This window comes from Gnatocerus cornutus, chromosome 9 (assembly GCF_029298725.1).
Source record: "Gnatocerus cornutus isolate USDA-ARS CGAHR chromosome 9, icGnaCorn1.1, whole genome shotgun sequence".
Taxonomy (NCBI): domain Eukaryota; kingdom Metazoa; phylum Arthropoda; class Insecta; order Coleoptera; family Tenebrionidae; genus Gnatocerus; species Gnatocerus cornutus.
Window position 1 is genome coordinate 11,084,123 of NC_142241.1, and position 22,276 is coordinate 11,106,398.

Below are 22,276 nucleotides of genomic sequence, written 5' to 3' on the forward strand. Positions count from 1 at the left end.
CCTAAAGGAAGAATAAGTAAAGTTTAGTTGTACTTACAAATTTTTCTGCAAGTTGAGGAACGTGATGGAGTCTCCGAAACCCAGAAATGCGTCTTCTGCGATAGAAGTAATGTTATTGGATCTTAGATCCAAATGGCGCAGTCTGTGTAGTCGTTTCAATGCTTCAGTGGGAATAGTATGGATGTTATTATCCCCCAAACGCAAATACTGGAGGTTCTCTAAAATAAAAATCCTAAATAATGTGTGTTTTACATCCGTTGTTTAATTCAAAAACATTCTCAGTGGGGTTAATTCACACGTTACTGCGGTGTTTATCAATGCTGCTAAAATTAAAATTCCGGCCAAATTCACATCCCCAGCTAGACTTTTTGCAAGAGTTAATGAAGCGCTTAATTCCTCACATACTGCATGCAAATTCGCGTGAAGACGTGCCTGGAAATCCCTATTCCTCCGGAGTTAAGCTGTTGTGTTTTAAGCATTTAAAGTTTTTGTTTTCGGAATCTCACCTTCGAGCCCCACGAAAGCGTCAGGATCGATCGTGTCTATATTGTTCCCATCAAGTTCCAAGGAATTTAGAAGCGTGAGATGCGAGAAAACTCTGGATGGAACTTGCCTAAGTTTATTGTGGGCCAATCCTAACGAATCGAGATTTCGCAAACCTGTAAAATACACGAGTTTTTCTTGTTCGATCTGACAATCACAACGCACCTTCAAAATCTCCTTCTCTTATGTCACTAAGGCGGTTTTCTTGCATTTCTAGCTTCTTGAGAGTATCTAGAATTGAGAGAGCTTTCTGGGGAACTTCCGTCAAGCCGTTGCCACCCAAATTCAGCCTCTTCAACTTTCTGGGGAAAAGAACACCGAAAATGAAATTGAAAATGTTTCTGCCGGAACGATTCTGTCTCACAAAATGAGAATCGTCAATGATAATTTATCAAGTTTTTAAAAAATAAGTTTCTTTTTACAATTAATGCGACACCTTTGATATGATAATGTATACTCCAATTGTTGCAAAAAACGAAAATTTCCACTCTACAATCTTGTAATTTGGTAGAGTTAATTAAGAACTTGAGATAGGTAATTTCCACAAATTTCGTAAATGAAGCACAGAAATGATCAAATCTACGAATTTTAGCAAGAGATGTTGCAATTTGTGTGAAATAAAAAAATTCTAAAATTGGAGTCTTTTGCTCTACAATTTTGTCATTTGATAGAGTTAATAAACTACTTAATAAGAATAATTCCCTAAATTTCGTAGCTGTAGTATAAAAATTGTCAAAATTACGAATTTTTTCAACAAACATTGGCAATTTGCGCTTGGTGTGAAAATCAAAATTTTCTAAAATTTAGGTTTTCTGCTCTAGAATTTTGTTATTTGATAGAGTTAATAAACTACTTAATAAGAATAACTTCCCCAAATTTCGTAGCTGGAGCAATCAATTTAAAAGAATTCCGATTTTTTTCAACTGATGTTGGCAATTTGTGCATGGTGTGAAAATAAAAAATTTCTAGAACTTGAGTCCTCTGCTTTAGAATTTTGTAATGTGGTAGAGTTAATAAACTACTTAATAAGAGTAACTTCCCCAAATTTCGTAGTTGTAGCATAAAAATTGTCAAAATTACGAATGTTTTCAACAGACATTGGCAATTTGTGCTTGGTGTGAAAATAAAAATTTTCTAAAATTTAGGTCTTTTGCTCTACAATTTTGTCAATTGATAAAGTTAATAAACTACTTAATAAGAGTCATTTACCCAAATTTCGTAGCTGGAGCAATCAAATTGACAGAATTCCGATTTTTTCAACTGATGTTGCCAATTTGTGCATGGTGTGAAAATAAAAAATTTCTAGAACTTGAGTCCTCTGCTTTAGAATTTTGTAATGTGATAGAGTTGATAAACTACTTAATAAGAGTAACTTCCCCAAATTTCGTAGTTGTAGCATAAAAATTGTCAAAATTACGAATGTTTTCAACAGACATTGGCAATTTGTGCTTGGTGTAAAAATAAAAATTTTCTAAAATTTACGTCTTTTGCTCTACAATTTTGTCAATTGATAAAGTTAATAAACTACTTAATAAGAGTAATTTCCCCAAATTTCGTAGCTGGAGCAATCAAATTGACAGAATTCCGATTTTTTCAACTGATGTTGCCAATTTATGCATGGTGTGAAAATAAAAAATTTCTAGAACTTGAGTCCTCTGCTCTAGAATTTTGTAATGAGGTAGAGTTAATAAACTACTTAATAAAGGTTACTTTCCCAAATTTCGTAGCAGTACTACAAAAATTGACAAAATTGTCTTACTTTTTTCTCTTCAATTTTCTGGGAAAAAGAACACCGAACTTCGCGATCGAATTTTAAAATGTAAAAAACTGTCTGAAGGTGGTGGATAAGTGGAAATCGATGTGGGAAACGTGAGAAGTTGCTGTTTATTCTTGAGTAAGGGGCACGTTACTTGCTGAAGGCTATTAGTTAAAGTAATAGGGAAAATTATCGCGAAATCGCTGAATAATTTATGGGGAATTTCCAATACTGGCGTTGATAAAAGGGTCTGATTACGTCGACAAAATGAGAGCTCATGTTTCATTTTACTGAAGGATCGTTGTCTGGTAAATATAATTTAATATACACATGCGCCACGAAAAATTTAGGCAGTCTGAAGCACTCAGGATTGAGCTTCTGTGTGATCAATACTCGAACTATTTGGGACAAGTATAACTTTTCGTCGTAAATTATGAAGGAGACTTTTATCAAGTCTGAGTTGTAACGGTAACCTTGAGACAAACAGAATTGGTAACACCAATCAATATCCGATAGATTTTAATAATGTAATAAAATGACCTACATCGAAAGTAACCGCTTCTAAAAGAACTTACTTTTCCAAGCCCACAAAGGCCTCATTTTCAATAGACGTTATCTTATTCTCGTACAAAGTAAGAATCTCCAGCGTGTCGAGTCCCTGAAAAGCCTTCGAATGTATGACGCTAATCTTGTTGTGGTTCATGTTCAAGATCAGTAGCTGGTGCAGGCTCTTGTAGGCCGAAGATGGAACGACCGTTAGGCTGTTTTGGGACACGTCCAATTGCGTCAACATCTTACCTGTATCCAATTCCATTAAAACAAAGAATTGGAAAAGCGCACGTCTTACCAATCGAGCTAAGCGATGCTTCTTCCACCGTCGACAAACTGCTATTATGTATGGTCAGGTGACGGATATCTAAACCTAAAAAGATGAAACCCGGCAATTTTCGCAAGTTGTTGTGGCGAAGTTTCAGATAAAAGATAACAAATTCTTTTCGTTTTAACGCCCCCATGGCATTATTTATGTGTTGCTGGTCAGTGAACTCGCACAGGATGTCTAAACCATTCTTTTTCAACGAACACGAGCAGGGTGAGATGTCTGCACGTGCTGGACATTGTTGCAACACCTGAAAAGAAAACCTCGTAAAAGCTTTATTAGGTTAGACTTTGGGTACGTAAGCACTCCATCTTTTCGAGATAATAGAAAACGGGATTCTTCCTGGCGTTACAAGTTAAATTTAATTGCGAGGTCATTTTTTTACCAGCAACATATTCGCTCTGAAGTTTATCAAGACAATAATTATAAAACCTGAGATTTTATTACTCTGGTCGTATCTTTACAACCGTCTTGGGGCCTCTCTATTTTTTAACGTTTGGCGGCACAAACCTGGAAGAGAAAAGGGCAACTTGTGATAATAATGAATTTCAAATGAACCTCGAAATGGAAGCAAACACGCGAAAATTTAAACAATAAAATGTAAATTAAAACAGTCCATATCAAAGACATTTATTTAGCGCCCCTGTTGAACTAACTCAAGTGTTTATCACGGAAGTAAATACTAAAAATTTGATTCATTTTTCCTTTGTCGCGTAATATGCAAAGCACTAATGCTGTAAAAAGATTGACGGCAGCTTTGCGCAGTAAACCTTTCATTTACATTTTATTAAAGAAGCATTAAATGAAAAGTTTAATATAAAGAAAACGGTGCGTTTTCAGAATTGCGGAATGAATTTTCATGGTTAAGAGATTTGATGCAACATTGTGGTTTTTAAAGTTAAGCCGTTACGCTTGGGATTTAATTTTTAATGGGGCTGCCTACATTTAGTGGGTAAATAAAGACCAGTTAGGGGTAATAAACGATTAGGAAAAGGGAAAGCCATAAAAAACAGTGAAGCGAACAAAGGAGGAAATTTTGGAAAAGCCGGGCTTCGGGTACATTGGAATTTTGTAGTTTTGCTGATGGCTATTTTACCGTTAAAACACAAAAACAAACTTTGAATACATGTACAAATTATAAAATGACTGAAAGATAATATTATGGAATACAACTTGTTTATAGCAAAGTGCGAAAATGTATTGTTAATATTCCTGTTATTTCAACAGGTAATTCTAAAATATAATAATAATTCTAAAATTTGTTATTATTTATTTTGAGATTTTTTTTCCAATTTCAAATTTTTCATTTAATATGACAAAAAAATAACAGGTGAAGTCTGGAAATTTACAATTTAATAGGAATACAAAATTATTCTCGGCTGCTGGACTTGTCGACGTCAGTTAGTTCAATGTTAGTGCAATGTGGTTGAAAATAATTAAATTTGGTTTCTATAATTAGAGAGAAATTGATTTTTAATTGTCTATCAGAATAGAATTTGTCTTGTTTTATTTCTGCACCAAAATTTTGAAGTTTTCTAATTTAAATTATCTTGTAATTTTTTGTGTCAAGTGGTCCGAATTCCCTGGTTTTTCGACTTTAATCGTATTCTTTTCGTCTTATTTTGTACTCGAAAATTTCCAATTTTTTCGATCTTATCAATCATCATTGTCATGATTTTTTCTATTTATCATTTTTATGTCTAGTTGATACTTATTGTTTGTACAATAAGTCTGAAATACCTCATTCAAATATCGAAAGATACATAAAGCTGATAACAATTATTTTATCGCTGGGTTTGATAAAATAATATTGGACTAATTGAAATCCAATGGAATTATTATCCATATGTAGAACTAGGTAACGAAAGCTCAATTTCTGCACAATAATAATAATAATATCTTAATACTAATTATGTTTTTGAAAATTATTAAATAGTGCTTCTAATTTAGCCTCCAAACACAAGCACAAGTTTGTTGCTTAAACTAAGTCGATTTTATGTTTTTAAATTGAATATCATATTCTTTTAAAATCTGAAAAACATCCACAAAAATAACACAAAATTAAACTTTTTTCTGACTTGTATAAAATGTGTAAAACGCAACAACTTACCCCGTGTACTAATGTGCCCTTATCTCCCCTGCTATATGTATAAAATAAGTGAATATAGTAAAATAAAGTACACCCGCAACAAATATGATCAACTGCCGCTGAGTCTCCTTGCTTTCAGTTCAAACCTCCTGAAAAATGCATACGACTCGGAGAATAAGAAAGGACACTTTGCCATCCATTTTAACTTCCACTCTGAAATATTGAACATGAACGGGTGTCGGTTCACTTCAACTCCACTTTGTTCACCCTTCTATGCCCTTTCATGCATACAGTCCACAACCCTTTTATTTTTTTCAACTTTACATTACTAATTATCCCCGTTACGTGACCATTATTCTGAAATTCCCGACTTCTAATTAGCACCTCCAACTGTAATAATTGCCAAACATCATTTTTGTTTGCTTAATTGGCACGCATTTTTTTGTGGTCGTACGCGATGAAGTCAGCAATATCAATATGTTTCGAAATCGACAAATTGGGAAAAAATTCAATTACTGGAACTCGAAATCGTTTCATTTCCGATATAGAAGTGCGATCACGTTTTGCCATTTTTTATTTAATGTTATCAGTAGTGTAACAAAGCCGGTTCTAGACCGGAAGTCGTAATCTCGAGCGCCCGTCCGGTGATGTATTGCTGGTCATCTACCAATCAGGCGCACAGATGGTGTCGGCGGCTCTTCCGGCGTATTGCTGGTCATCTGCCAATCAGGTGGCGGGTGATTTAAAAATTTGACACATGGCGGTGCGAATTTGACAGCTGGTGGCGGGAAATTGAAATGTGTAGCCGGTTGGAGGCGCCGCGAGCCGATAAACAGTTCAATTTGCGCGTGCGCGGCTAAACGGCGGGAAATTTAAAAATTTGACAGATGGCGGTGGAAATTTGACAGCTGGCGACGAGAATTTTGACAGATGTCATTATGGAATGACGGAAATTTTGAATTTGACAGTTGTGTCAGATCAAGATGGCGGTGACGGTTTGGGTGACAATCATAGAGGGCGCTAGAGTGAGCAAAAATTTCAAAAAGTTTTAAGCGCGGTCCTCGGCAAAAATTTTTGGAATTTCTCGGAAAAAAAAATATTGCAATTTCTCGGAAAAAAAATGCAAAATAATTCGTTATTTGGGTGTAATCATCCGGTCTGATTTCCGCGTTTCTCGGAAAAACCGCAAACATTGATAAGACCATATGTTTCCCACCGTCTATATAACGAACAAAATGATCAGCTCAGACCATTGATTGTGCTGCTGCTGTCGAGGTGCTAATAGAACAGTAATCAGCTCATCATTTTCCGCCGTTTATACGAGTGATCAACTTAAGTCGATAAGACAAATAATTGTGTTGTAGTGAGAGTGATAATAAAAGGTAAGAATAAATTTTTGCTTCTAAATCTGGTACTGAATTTGTACTTTATCTTAGGCCTATCATGACTTCCAAAGCTGATGAAGTGATCGTGGTAAGTAACGACATCGTTCAGGCTACTAAAACGCATTTGGATAATTTGACAACAATCTTTGATCATCAAAGTGCTTTATATTTGGTCCACCAAATTAAAAGTTATTTTAAACTTTATTCGAAAACTATTAAAAGCTTGAAATTGAGTGTTGGTGCTCGACTCAAGCTTAATTCCAATTTAATTAAATTAAAACATTTTCACCTCATACTTAAACGTTTGTGTGCAAATAATGGTATCAGTGGTCGAGGATTGAAGATAAATCATCAAAAGAGGGTTCAGTGGGAAGAATTGAAAACTGCTTTTAAGTCACGCGTTCAAACTGGAATAATTTTTAATTTAAGTCACATTGATATTGTTCAGTTTTTAAATGATGCATTTTCGGTTTTTAATTCTCGCATTAAAAAATTGCTTAAAAAATTTACTTTGCTTAAAATTAACGCATGTTTTCATGGTGAATTTATTAAAAACAATCCAAACGATGGTAGTGAAATTATTGAAGAAAAATCGTTTAACACCAGGAATGGACTGTTGGATCAAGGGCGAAATATTAAAAATTGGTTTCAAAATTACATAAGTGATAAAATTTTAAGTAAACTAGAAAACTTTCAACTTCGTGATTCGGGTTGGGCATTACATAAAATTATTTCGTTGGAAATCAATATAAATAAATGTGAAATTGGGAATGGTTCATCTTTCATCAGACTTCCACAACAAATTGCTAATAAACACGCTTGTGTTAATGTCAAAAATTATAATGATAACGAGTGCTTTTCTTGGAGCGTCATCTCAGCCTTATTCCCCGCTAATAGTCATCCTGATAGAATTAATTCGTATCCGCATTGGTCATCAAAATTAAATATGAAGGGAATCGAATTTCCTGTCAGTATTAATCAAATTTCCAAATTTGAAAAATTAAATAATGTTTCAATTAACGTGTACGTTTTGGAATTAAATCAAACTAAATCAAAAGCATCGTATTATACTGTAGCTCCAGTAAGACTAACAGAAAAAAAATTAGAAAAACATGTAAATTTGCTCCAAGTCCAAAACGTTTATTTTCCAAAATTAAATGATTATGAGGCTCCAGATAATGCCGATGTGGATAACACCGAAATAAAGTATCATTATTGTTGGATTAAAAACTTGTCTCGACTTGTTTCAAATCAATTAAACAAAAATAATCATAAAGTGTATTTATGTGATCGTTGCCTTAACTATTTCAAGAAGGAGGATACTATTAAAGAGCATTCGGAGCAATGTGAAAAATTAAATTTTAGTAAAATTTCATTTCCAAAATATGATTATGTAGAATTTCAAAATTATATCAATCAACAGACATTACCATTTATTTTATACTGCGATTTCGAGTCTGTGCTTCAACCGATCGAAAAAACTTGTGAAAATACATCCAAAACCTTCAAGTATCAACAACATAAAGCGTGCAGTGTTGGACTATTTCTAAAATGTAACTATGATGATAGTCTGTCCTTTTATGACTTTTATCGTGGTGAGAATGTTGCTGTGTGGTTTACAAATAAGCTTAAACAAATTGCAAGAAATGTCTCTGAAAAAATAATCGAAGCTAAACCTATGGGTTCAAGTCCAAGCTTTAAATCAGCTGTTTTATGTCACATATGTGGGAAATGTTTTACCGAAGAAGATAGACAACAAAAAAACATTGTAAGAGATCATGATCATTTTACATCGGTATTTAGAGGATTTGCTCATTCAATATGTAATTTAAATTATAAAAAGCGATTTATGGTTCCCATTGTTTTCCACAATTTATCGGGATATGATAGTCATTTCCTCATTGAAGATATTTCAAAATTAGGAAAAATCACACTTTTGCCAATCAATCTAGAAAAGTACATTGCATTCACGCTGAAAGATGAAAATACTGATATAAAATTTAGGTTCATTGATTCTCTCAGATTTATGAATGCATCCTTGGATGAATTAGTATCGACTTTAGAAGCAGATGAATTACAACATTTAAAACGCGAATTTAAAGACTTAGATAAGGATTCCTTCAAATTACTCACACGCAAAGGTGTATTTCCATACGACTATCTCGACTCAATTGAAAAATTAACAGAAACATGTCTACCACCGATCGAAAAATTTTATAGTAAACTAAATGATTCGCACATTTCCGAAGAAAATTATCAACATGGTCAAAACGTTTGGACCCAATTCAAAATTAACAACTTGGGCGAATACTTGGATTTATATATGAAAATTGACATTTTACTATTGGCCGATGTTTTCGAAAATTTCCGTCGAGTAATGCATAAAACGTATGGTTTGGACCCCGCATGGTACTACACTTTACCCGGTTATACATGGGATTGTATGCTGAAATACACTGGATGTAAACTCGAAATTCTTAAAGATATTGATATGTTATTATTTGTGGAAAGAGGTATTCGCGGTGGCATAAATCAATGCTGCAATCGATACTCGGAAGCAAATAATAAATATTTAGGTGACGATTATGATCCATCTAAACCAAATAAATATCTAATGTATTTGGATGTCAACAATCTTTACGGGTGGGCCATGCAGCAATATTTACCGTATAGAGAATTTAAATGGTTAGATGATGTTACTGATTTTGATGTTACAAATATTTCCAACGAGTCCAACACAGGTTACATTTTAGAAGTCGATCTTGACTACCCGCAACATATACATGATCGGCACAAAGACTTACCTTTTTGTGCTGAACACCGAAAACCAGCAAATTCAAAAATCTCTAAATTAATGACCACCCTACATAAAAAAACTAATTACATTCTTCATTATCAGAATTTAAAACAAGCGATACATAATGGTTTAGTGGTTAAAAAGATTCATAAAATTTTAAGTTTCAAGCAAGCTCCATGGCTAAAACCGTATATCGAACTAAACACAAATTTACGTGCACAAGCCAAAAGTACTTTTGAAAAAAATAATTATAAATTGGCAAATAATGCAGTGTTTGGAAAAACCATGGAAAATATCCGAAAACATCGAATTGTAAAATTGGTATCGCAATGGGAAGGGAGATACGGAGCAAAAAATTTAATATCCAGCCCCAGATTTCAAAATCGTACAATTTTTAATGAAAATCTTATCGCGATCGAGCTTGCAAAAACTGAACTTATATTCAATAAACCATTGTACATTGGTATGTCTATTTTAGATATTTCCAAAGTATGTGTCTATGATTTTCATTATGAATTCATGTTAAAGAAGTTTAATGAAAATAATTGCAAACTTTTATATACTGACACAGACAGCCTTATCTACGAACTTCAATGTGATGATATCTATCATGATTTAATTAAGGCAAATATAAAAATGTTCGATACAAGTGATTACCCTTTAAACAATCAATGGTCAATACCTCTTGTAAACAAAAAGGTCCCTGGGGTGATGAAAGATGAGCTAAATAGCAATGCGATGAGTCATTTTATTGGACTTAGATCTAAAATGTACGCGTACAAAGTTAAAGGGGGAAAATGTATCAAAAAATCAAAAGGTGTTAAATTTAGTGTTGTCAAAAATAAAATCACTTTTCAAGACTACCTAGACTGTTTAAAAAATAACATGGTTAAAGAGGTGACTCAACGTACAATACGATCATTTGCACACAAAGTTTACAGTATCGAACAGCACAAAATTGGTTTAAGCAACTTTGATGATAAAAGATTTTTATTAAATGATTCCACTGATACTTTACCACACGGTCACTACAAATCACTTTTAATGGAAACAAATGAGAGCCTACAACATTGAAAATCACCATTCATTCCTACATTTCAAGTTGGAGTAGTAGGATGTGGCAAATGTACAGTCAAGACAAATGGGTGAAGGCAACAGATCTTAATTCCGCCGTCAAACGTATCCATTCAGAATTTTGTGATGCTTACTATGATCTCCTACATGCTGAGGTGTACGATGCGGACTTCACAGAAGAGGATGCATTAATTAAATCATGGAAGAAGCAATATCGCAATGGTATGGAAATTTGTCAACAATTCATCGATAAGCAAATTGATGTGGCGAGGTTGTGTCAATCTTTGTTCGACCGAGGACTACATGGATTTATTAAGGACCTGGAAATATTTTTACCACCCAATCTTGTTCAAAAGTACATAAATAAAACTTGTAATTAAAATGATGTGCCTTTATTCCCTCCCTCTTCTATAAATATCACTAGACTTATACGAAGTATTCATTGTCATGTTAGTCCCCGAACGTAAAGGTGGACGTGGTGTAGTAAATTCTCTAATTAATAAACTACCTCTAGAACTACACATACCCGGCTACAAGTAAGTCTTTACATATTCTATAAGGTTTTATTCATTTTTCAATAAAAAAGCTACTGTGGTCCTGGCACAAAATTGGAGAAAAGATTACGGAAAGGTGATTCTGGTATAAATAAGTTGGATGCTGCATGCAAAGAACACGACATTAGCTATTCCAAAAATCAATCTTTAGACGAGCGACACAAAGCAGATTGGATTTTAGAAAATCGGGCTTGGGAGAGGGTTAAATCGAAAGACGCCGGTTTAGGAGAGAAAGCAGCAGCTTGGCTTGTAACAACAGCCATGAAAACGAAAAGAAAGCTTGGAATGGGCCTTCGAAAAAAGACTCATCGTCATCATCCTACTATTTCATTTAATCGTGGTATTGTAGACCACATAAGAAAGGATCTAAGGAATGAAAATGTAGATTTATCTAATAAAACAGCATTGAGAAGAGCTGCAGTGATGGCACTCCAAACAGGTCGTATAGCTGTGAGAAAAGCGGGAGGTCGTAAGAACATACGTGTTCCTAGAATAATACCGTTTGAACCGAAGCAAGGAGGAATTTTACCTCTTCTACCTATATTAGCAGGACTGGGAAGTCTTGGTTCACTAATAGGGGGAGCTAGTGCTGTGGCAAAAACAGTGATTGATGCAAAGAATGCGAAAAAGAAATTAGATGAACAAGGTCGGCATAATAAAGCAATGGAAGAAATTGGTAAAAAAGGATCTGGTCTTTATTTGAAGAAGAATGATAGAGGTGGATACGGATTGTTTTTGAAAAAACAGCAGGTCTCAAAAAACTACCTATAGAGCTACCCAACAGAGCCCTCTACGACATCGATATAAGAAAATTCGCAAAAATGTTAAAAATACCATATTTCAGAGGAGTTTTTATGCGTGACACATTATTAAATAAACCAAATAAAAATGAATGCGCAATAGTCAATTTGGATACCAAGAAAAATCCAGGAACTCATTGGGTGGCCTACATAAAAAAGAACAACAATGTTACCTATTTTGATAGTTTTGGGGCACTAAAGCCGCCTCAAGAACTTGTACGTTATTTGGGTAATAGTGTTGAAATTTTTTACAACAATGATCGATATCAAAATTACAATCAAGTAAATTGTGGTCATTTATGTTTGAAATTTTTGTATAAAAATATGTAAAATATATAAAATAAATCAGTTACATCTTAGATGTTGTATGTGAATAATGTCAACCATCTTTTCTTTAAAAAGTAACAATCACGTGCTATCCATCGATTTCCCAAATCCTATAGAACTTGATTCAGATTGCGATTACGGTTTAGCGTTAATTGGGTTTCATTCATACAATAGTATTCCAAATATTGAACCAGGCGAAAATAAATTCTATTACTCTGAGGAGAAAGATTCAAAAGTAATAACAATACCAACAGGATCTTATGAAATTTCCGACATTGAATCATACTTGATCCAAAAAATAATTCCAAACTCTGTGAAGAAAGAAGACTACAACCAATATTTTTCACTAAAACCCAATCACAATACGCTTAAGTGTGAAATTAAAAGCGAACATTTCGCAATCGATTTTACACAGGAGGATAGTATTGGTAGAATATTAGGGTTTTCTAAACGTACACTACCACCACATCAACATCACGAATCAGATCTACCTGTCGACATAGTAAAAGTCAGAACTATTCAAATTAATTGTAATATAACGACAGGAGCTTTTCATAATCATAGGCTTTCTCATACCATTTACGAATTTGCTGTGCAAGTCAATCCAGGATTTGCAATAGACGAAGTACCAAGGAATCTTGTATATCTACCCATAATTAATAAGCGAGAAATTCCAAACATAACACTAAGCATACTTAACCAAGATTTCAAACCTGTCAATTTTCGTAAAGAAGAAGTAATTGTGCGTTTAGAACTAAAGAAACTGTCATAATGGGTTTGGTGTTTATCAATCCAAGTCGAAGTCCTTATAAAAGTTCGATGTCAGTTGTTCAGCAGTCAGTCTGTAAAAGACAACCATCGAAGACAAAGGGTTTAACTCCAGCGAATATATTGTTTCTTAAATCGTTAGGTTATAATGTCATTAAGCCAAACGTTCGACTTTCATCGAAAACCGCAATTTGATGAAAACATTAAGAAGATTGAGACTCGAACATATTATCCTTATGTGAAAACTTTTAATAATAATGACATCATTGAAATTTCAATAAATCAATCGGACATATGGACCTTAATGTACGATGCCGCCTTGATTATTGAAGGTAGTGTCAAGAAAAAAAGTGGAGAAGGAAGTGTATCTCTTGTAAATAATGTTGGTGCATTTCTATTTGATTCTGTCACATATGAATTAAATGGTAAAGAAATTGAGACCGTGCGTGATCCTGGTATTGTGAGTACAATCAGAGGTTATCTCTGTTATAACCCCAACGATTCAAAGCACCTGGATATTGCAGGATGGAATTTTCCACAAAATCCTATAGTAAATACTGATGGATCATTCATTCTACGTGTTCCTCTAAAACATCTGTTTGGTGTTTTCAATGATCATCAAGTAACATCTTTTGGAAAACAAACTATACGTCTTGTAAGGAACAAGAACGATGATGATTGTATGCATACAACTAATGTAAAAGATCCTACGATAGCAGGGGAATTAAACATTGAAAATATCTCACTAAAAGTGGACATTATTACACCTAATGATGTCCTGAAATTAAATTTGTTAAAATCAATAAAAACAGATGAGCCAATGTTTATATCGTTCAGAAAATGGGATTATCATGAATTGCCTCAGCTGACTGTTGGTGCTACAAAAGAAATTTGGGGTGTAAAAACAAGTACAAGTGTAGAAACACCTCGATTTGTAATTATTGCATTTCAAACGGGGATCAGAAATACTATCAAAAAAGATCCGCAATATTTTGGGAATATAAATGTATCAGATATACGTATTATGCTAAATGGAGAATATTACCCCACAGAACGCATGAGGCTCAACTTTGAAAAAAATAAATTTGTTGATGCACATTATAATTATTCACAATTTTTGAGTAGATTTAAAAATGATATCACACATCCCAAACAACCTTTGTTAGATTATGTAGCTTTTAAGAATCGAGCTTTGTTCGTCATTGACTGTTCCCAAAGGCACCAATCGTTGAAATCAAATACTGTTGATCTTAAGGTTGATATTGAAGCCGCAAGTGGTTTTCCTGCAGATACAAAAGCATATTGCATTATCATTCATGATACCATCTTTGAACATCTTCCTATTAGTGAGATAGTACGAAGTCTATCTTAAAAAGTAGAGGGGGTGGTATATAATTTAACAGACTAAAGATGTAATGTTAATGTGACGACAATCATGATGACGATTGTTTGTGTTGATATTCAAGGGTTTAACTTGAGAAATGAAAATCAAAAATGGTCCTTTTACCCCAAAGAAGTTACCATATTCAACGGACATCAAACCAATCATTACCTTCTAAAGCCGCCTAAAAAATTTGACACATTGTCGCAAACCAATAAAAGTCAAGTGAGGTATGAAGAACGAAATTTCCATGGTCTACGCTATTCATATGGATATGTGAATTATGATGACATTGCTGATATTTTAATTAAAGTATTAAAAAACTATAAAATGGTTTATGTGAAGGGGAGCCAAAAATATACTTATTTAACATATGTGTGTGCAAGTGAATTACCGGACTTGATCATAAAAAACGTTGAAAATGAAGATGGAGTACCCAAGTTTGAAAAACAACGTCCAAAATGCTTTAATCACTTTAATCAAAAAAATTACATGTGTAGCAATGTAAACTGTGTAATTTTGCACCAGTGGGTGGAACAAATAAATAAATGCTAAAGTTTTTAATTTTTTATTAATCACCCTCTCTCCATCAGATCTATTTAAGGTGATGTTGTAGTAGATTTTCTTTAGTTATTGGTTCAAAATGCATGAAGCACATACCAACAAACCAGAAAAAGTATACAATGATAAATTCGGACTTCATTATGTGACATGTCCTTGGTCGAATCCAAACGCCACGTGTGGACCTGATACTTGTAGATGTATACTCGAAAAATTAATTAAAAATGATTCATCATCAAAATCAACATCATCATCATCATCATCATCACTAGAATCATGCAGTTTACGTTGTAAAGTATGTTTGATGTTTTCTAACAGTGATGATGGTTATAAAAGTTTATAAACAATTCTTTTTATTTTCACCATCAGTTTATGTCAGAATGCAGTGCACGCAACAAGAAGAAACCCTACCCATAGTTAATTTAGATTTTTTTGAAAAACCGAAAACTCATATTCATGGAAAACTACTACCAACTTCATTTCGAGCAATTTTTTGTGGGCCCAGTGGATGTGGAAAAACGAACGCATTGCTTTCTTTAATTTATAATGAAAGAGGACTTAAATTTAAAAATGTTTATCTTTATTCAAAATCTTTATTTCAAACTAAATATCAAGTACTAAAATCGGTGTTGGCACGTGTGAATGGAATAAAATACTTTCCGTACGACAATAATGATGACGTAATTGATCCCTCTCAGGCTCTTGATCATTCCTTATTTATATTTGACGATGTGGCCTGTGATAATCAAAATAAAATTCGTCAGTATTATTCAATGTGTAGACATAAAAATATCGATGCAGCCTACTTGTGCCAAACTTATTCTAAAATACCTAAACAATTAATACGTGATAATAGTAATGTTATTGTGTTATTTAGACAAGACGAAATCAATTTGAAACATGTGTATGACGAGCACGTTTCACCCGATATGTCCTATGATCAATTCAAAAAAAATTGTTCAGAGTGCTGGAGAAAACGTTATGGATGTTTAGTAATTGTTAAAGATTTTCCGGTGGATAATGGTCGATATCGCAAAGGGTTCGATAAATATATAAAAATCTAATTTTCTATAATTTATCATCACTCATTAAAATGACATCTTCAGATCCGCACGTTACAAAAGCCATTGATCGGCTCGCTAAAGGTATTAGGAGAAAATATTTAGCTCTTAAATTGGGTCGATTTGAGCAAGATGAAACAATAAAGAAAATATTTCAACCTATTATTGATCCTCTGTCCAAGAAGGTTGATAACATATCTGCAAAAACCACAAAAACCGCAAAGGTCATTGATAGTACGACACAAACACGTTACTTCGCTCCAAAACGTGACTCATCTACACAGACAAATCAATTCACAGATACCAAGCCCGTCATTGAATCAGTGGATCAAATTTCAGTTAAGGAGCTTCCTACTGAAATTATTGGTGAATACAAACCTAGTTTTGAACCAACTGATGATTATGCTACAGCTACAGTTAATCCTGATGATGATGTTGTTGGTGATGGTGATGATAATGTGTTTGAAAATATCACTGAAGAAGCTTATGAAGACTACTTATCTGATTATTCGGAATTAGCTCGTGAATACATAGATGGATTTTTAAGAGATCATTCAGCAAAAGAGTATGATACAACATATGGAGTAAATCATGATGCAGAAACAAATAAATGGATGTTGGGCAATAAATTAATTCATTTTGGGAAAAACAGTGATGATTTTACTATTGGAGGTAAAACTTATGTGGGTACAAGGGGCTTGTATGAATTATTGTTTAAAAAACGTCCTATGAAGTATACAAAAGATGATGAAGATAGCTATCACTCAATACTTAAAGCAACAAGCGTACACAAAAGACAATTTGATCCAACAGGATACTTAAGAGGCAGTAGTCATCCGAAATATCGAAGTGTTATAAAACCACTTATTAGTGATTCACCACAACGTAGTTATTCGTTTTCTGGAAGTGGACTTACAGATAATATATTGCAATACAATTCCAAATCAATCGAATATGTGTATTGGGATGATGTTAACGAACTTGTTGATAGATTAAAATTACTTTGGGCATCAAAAGACGCTGGTAATTCGTCACATAACAATGAAATTGTAGCTATAGTTAATGAATTAAAAGAAGCGGGTATTATTTATTAACTTGTAATCCGTCCAAATCATTTAGTTGTAAAATGCCTCTCGACAAGTTTGGTCAAGCTTTAGACGATCATAAAAACACTTTATTGTTGGCAAAATTTCAAACTACTAATGGATTGAAATTTACTGTTGATGGGGATATTGATGCAGAAAATTTGAAAATTTGCAATATTAAAGAACCGTCTTTGGATAATGATGCTGCGAATAAAAAATATATAGACACTAAAATTGCTCAACTATCCCAGGATGTTCTAACAACTATTAAAGCTATATCTTCTAGAGTTCTTAAATCTGTAGAGCTCTGTCAAAACCGTATAACATTACAGCAAGAAATATATGCCAAGTTAAAAACAGAATTGTTAAATGTTGTAGCTCAAATTGATAAAAGATTAAATAAAATAGAAGAACAAATTACGGACAACAATTTGAAAATTAATCAGCATATGGAAAACAATCTTACGACCATTAACTTACTTAAAGAGAAAATTGATTCCATCTCGACTGCTAATCTAGAGTTCTTAAGCAAAAACAAATTGGTTAGTATCGATGATAAAAAATTATTGCACAATTCAAATAATTAAAAAATTTGAAAATCAGTAAATGTGAATCTGTAATAATTAGTGAAAAAATTCTAGATATCTAGTAATACAAAACAGTCTGTAGATTCTACTTATTATTAATAAAAGATTTATATAAAATTAGTTGTTTTCAAATTATTTATCAGATTAGTGGTAAACAATGGTGAAACAGCATTCCAAAGAAAAACTAGAGCTTGTTAATGAGCTTCACAAACCAATCCAAAGAAAGTTTACAAGACGTCGAACAATTATTAAGGGTTTAGATGATTTATGGCAAGCTGATCTAGGACAAATGAATATGTATGCCTCGTCTAATAAAAATTTTAACTTTATATTGATTGTTATCGATTGTTTTTCGAAATATGTTTGGGCTAAGCCCTTAAAGTCTAAACATGCCGATGAAGTTACAAAAGCATTTGAATCAATATTAAAAGAGAAGAGGCACCCCAAAAATTTACAGACAGATCAAGGTAAAGAATTTTTTAATTCGAAATTCAATGCACTAATGAAGAAATATAAAATAAATCATTACCATACGTTCAGTTCTAAAAAAGCAGCAATTGCCGAACGAGTCATACGAACATTAAAAGACCGTCTTTTTAAATACTTCAGTTTAAACGGTTCTTACAAGTGGATTAATGTTCTACCAGAACTTGTATCCACATATAATAATACCATCCATAGTACAATACATGTGAAGCCCGTTAATGTAAACAAAACAAATGAAGATCGTGTTTTAAAATCATCATTTAATGAGATTAAAGTTGCAACAGCCACAAGAAAATTTAAAGTTGGAGACATTGTTAGGATAAGTAAAGCCAAACATATTTTTGATAAAGGTTATACACCTAATTGGACCACAGAATTGTTCAAGGTTGTTAAAATAAATATTACCAATCCTACCACGTACCTTTTAGAAGATATGGAAGAAAAACCTATAATGGGTGCTTTCTACGAAAAAGAATTGCAGAAAACAAAAAATTCGGACATATATCTGGTGGAAAAAGTTTTGAAACGACGTGGAAATAAAGTATTGGTTAAATGGTTAGGGTTTGATAATAACCATAACAGTTGGATTGATAAGAAAAATGTGTTATGACATGTAAACAATGATCGTTTTGATTAGTTTACATCAAGATGTCTGCCGATGAGCAGTGTGATGTTGAAGAAATTCAGTATGATTGCGAATTGATGATTGAAGCTAACCGATTTGAAGAGGAAATCAAAAAAGAAAAACATTTAATTCACAATATCAGATATGACTTTGAATATTTATCACCGTTCTTTATTGAATGTGGTCTAAGTCCTGCGAGAAATTTTCAACCTGCAATTCGACTTAACAATGAATTCAACAATCTGTCCTTCAATACAATCGAATGGTCTGAATTTGTTAAGGTGCTCACACGATTCATCGATGGCAGTTTAAAGGTCAACACTATCAAATTTTGGGAAAATTTTGTCATCAATCGCAAACCAAAACTCATTCAGCTATCTAAAAATTCAACTAGTTTTGTTTTGATGGATAATGATATTCAACAAATTCTCCAATTAGACACTATTTTGTCGAAAAGACTTGAAATATTACATAAATTAAATTTTTTTAATTATTATTATAAATTGTTAAATAACGTACACAAAATAGCAAATGCTTCTGTTAACTTGTCAATACTAGAAATTATTAGAATTATTTGTGACTCTAATGCCTCTATTAAAAATTACTGTATGATGGAATGTATACATTTCTTAAGCGAACGAGTGTTGTGTGATTTTAATAAATATAAAGAACGATTTTAACAAGTGTTTTATTTTATCAACAGATGTGTGCGTCTACCGCAACAGGAAAGGTTGTAAAACTCATATTGATTAGATTGCTTTATTTCTGTCTTACAAGTGTAATTTCATGACTTAGCACTACTAATTTATAATTGTATAATTTTATGCAATAATCATTTTTCAAACTCTTTTGTGGTAATGGTCTTCATTTTTTAAGACAATTTCAAACAATGCTGTAGTACCGTACTCAGAATTCTTCAATTTTCTTATTCCTCTGTACACTAAACAATAAGTGTCTGAAGTAAAGTTTTCCAAGTTGCTGCGTATAACCTCAACACTTCTTTTGGGTAGAAATACTTTAAAATCTTCCAATTCCACTATAGGACACTCACCGTAAAGCCCTTTGTACAAAGACACATTTTTAATAAGGTACTTTACACCAATGGGTAGAGTTGTAAGACCCTTAAATTCCTTTATGGAATTGGAACTGTTAGTGATAATGTTGATTTGTTTCAAATCCATTCTAAGAGATGTATTACTTAGTATAAAATAATTAAATGAAAATTAACCCATACTTATCGATTCTTGGACTGCACAACACTTGATTTGAATGAAATTGATTGATTTTTTCTTTATATAGACAGCGAAAAACGTCCGGTCTTATCAATGTTTGCGGTTTTTCCGAGAAACGCGGAGATCAGACCGGATGATTACACCCAAATAACGCATTATTTTGCATTTTTTTTTCGAGATATTGCAAAAATTTTTTCCGAGAACCGCGCTTAAAACTTTTTGAAATTTTAGCTCACTCTAGCGCCCTCTATGATTGTCACCCAAACCGTCACCGCCATCTTGATCTGACACAACTGTCAAATTCAAAATTTCCGTCATTCCATAATGACATCTGTCAAAATTCTCGTCGCCAGCTGTCAAATTTCCACCGCCATCTGTCAAATTTTTAAATTTCCCGCCGTTTAGCCGCGCACGCGCAAATTGAACTGTTTATCGGCTCGCGGCGCCTCCAACCGGCTACACATTTCAATTTCCCGCCACCAGCTGTCAAATTCGCACCGCCATGTGTCAAATTTTTAAATCACCCGCCACCTGATTGGCAGATGACCAGCAATACGCCGGAAGAGCCGCCGACACCATCTGTGCGCCTGATTGGTAGATGACCAGCAATACATCACCGGACGGGCGCTCGAGATTACGACTTCCGGTCTAGAACCGGCTTTGTTACACTACTGTTATCATAAAGGTTATTGGAAAACGTGGATCGCCTTGTGTGCCTCTTAGTAATTACTGAAGTTTAGTCCTTTCGTTTGAAAATCCGAGAATCAATACTCGTCAAATTACTGAATTTGTATTTCCGGCGTGTTAATAATCGATTGGATTTGGCTCTATGAGCGTCGGCGTGATGAATAATTAAACGCTATTAAGGCGATGACGTAAATTGAAAATTTCCGATGTGTTGAGCTTTTTCGACGAGAGGTGTTAAAACAAAGAATGCGCGTATTTATTCCAAGAAACCACAACTAGGTTAATGATGAAATTTTCATTAGGATTATTGATTTTTCTGCGCATAGCTGCTGCTCATTTTAAAGTGAAAATTTAATGGGAGTTCTTACCTCGCATGTGGCCAGAGCGCACAGTCCAGCCAACACAATCCAAGTCCATCTGACTACCCGCACTCTGGCCATGCTATCTACAATCCTCGCCCGTGGCGGCTATGCCATCACCACCGGCTTCTCATGCAATCTGAAACAAATTCCAAATTAGAACGTTCTGACGGAAAGCACAAAAAATCTCCGGGAAATATGAGCTTTCGGACGCTGAAATCCGAAACAGAGAATCAGCGTCTAAAAGGTCAGATACTGGAAAAGTGGGTCTAGGTTTTGAAAACTTAAGAATCCGGAAAAGTTTTTGAGTAGAAAAACCTCTCACAGAATAAAAAAAAATAGAGTAAAACTTTTTTGAGATTTTTAAATTCTATAGTCAAATTATTTTAATTTTCTTTTTGTTGAATGAAAACAAACAACTCCCATGTTCTGGAGTTAAATAAAATATATATTGTCTATCAATAGATCTTCTAAACTCTAGAGAGTTATCCAGCATGTAACAGAAGCTGGTAATAATAAAGTCAAACATACGCTGAAAACCCCTATAAGCTGGAAAGTTGCAGGAAACCTGATAAAAGTGTTTTAGATGTATTACTTTTTTTATCTCAACGTTTATCTTGTTATATCAACGCAAAAAAATATTTTTTCTTATTATACTACAGCAAAATAGTTATTTACATTTGAGCAGGTGTAAGAAAAATTTTACACCTTGACAGCAATGTTTGAGGGCGGCATTTGCTGGAGAGACAGTATCAGCGTTTTGACCGATAAAACTGAATTCAAAATGTTGATCTAATACATCTGATAATTCTTTGACGTCACTTGCAATTTACTACCCTTCTATAGTTGCGTCAAAATTTTAGACATCATTTTATTAAAAATTTGAGTGTAGGCTATGCATTACTGTCAATTTGACGTGTAAATTTCAATCAATCTTGTCAAAAGTGAGAGAAACAACGAAATACGTAAAGGGTGCTTTACACTTCATGACAATCAAATGACAATGACGTGTCCAAAACCATTTGGCGGCCACGTAATAAAATTAATTTTTATTTTGATATTAAACTTTTTTTCAATTTTTAAAACTCCGGAATTATGACAGATAGACAGATGCGGTTTTCACTGTTGTTTTTCTCGCCTTTTTACCGATAAGAATAATATGTCGCGACGTGAGAATTATAAGGTTCTAAGTGATTTTGGTGAAAATTTAAATTCTTTGTTTTACTATATTTTTTAAACACT

At 33.5% G+C, this 22,276-nt stretch overlaps 2 protein-coding genes across 4 annotated transcripts in view; one reads left to right on the forward strand and one right to left on the reverse strand.

Annotated features, from left to right (window-relative positions):
- Positions 1 to 22,276, reverse strand: part of LOC148168791 (uncharacterized) — a 58,253-nt gene that overhangs the window by 4,248 nt on the left and 31,729 nt on the right. For all 3 annotated transcript variants that reach the window (XM_088045316.1, XM_088045314.1, XM_088045315.1), the window contains exons 2-7: positions 21,044 to 21,173; positions 3,147 to 3,426; positions 2,875 to 3,097; positions 709 to 845; positions 507 to 659; positions 38 to 218 (exon numbers count right to left, since the gene is read on the reverse strand). In XM_088045316.1, coding sequence (XP_087901442.1) covers positions 38 to 218; positions 507 to 659; positions 709 to 845; positions 2,875 to 3,097; positions 3,147 to 3,426; positions 21,044 to 21,115 — 1,046 coding nt within the window. In that variant the 5' untranslated portion in view covers positions 21,116 to 21,173. The remainder of the gene's footprint in view (positions 1 to 37; positions 219 to 506; positions 660 to 708; positions 846 to 2,874; positions 3,098 to 3,146; positions 3,427 to 21,043; positions 21,174 to 22,276) is intronic.
- LOC148168792 (uncharacterized) lies at positions 6,536 to 10,974 on the forward strand. The gene is made up of 2 exons (XM_088046339.1): positions 6,536 to 6,647; positions 6,702 to 10,974. Exon 2 carries the CDS (start codon positions 6,709 to 6,711, stop codon positions 10,519 to 10,521), a length of 3,813 nt encoding a protein of 1,270 aa, XP_087902465.1. The 5' UTR covers positions 6,536 to 6,647; positions 6,702 to 6,708; the 3' UTR covers positions 10,522 to 10,974.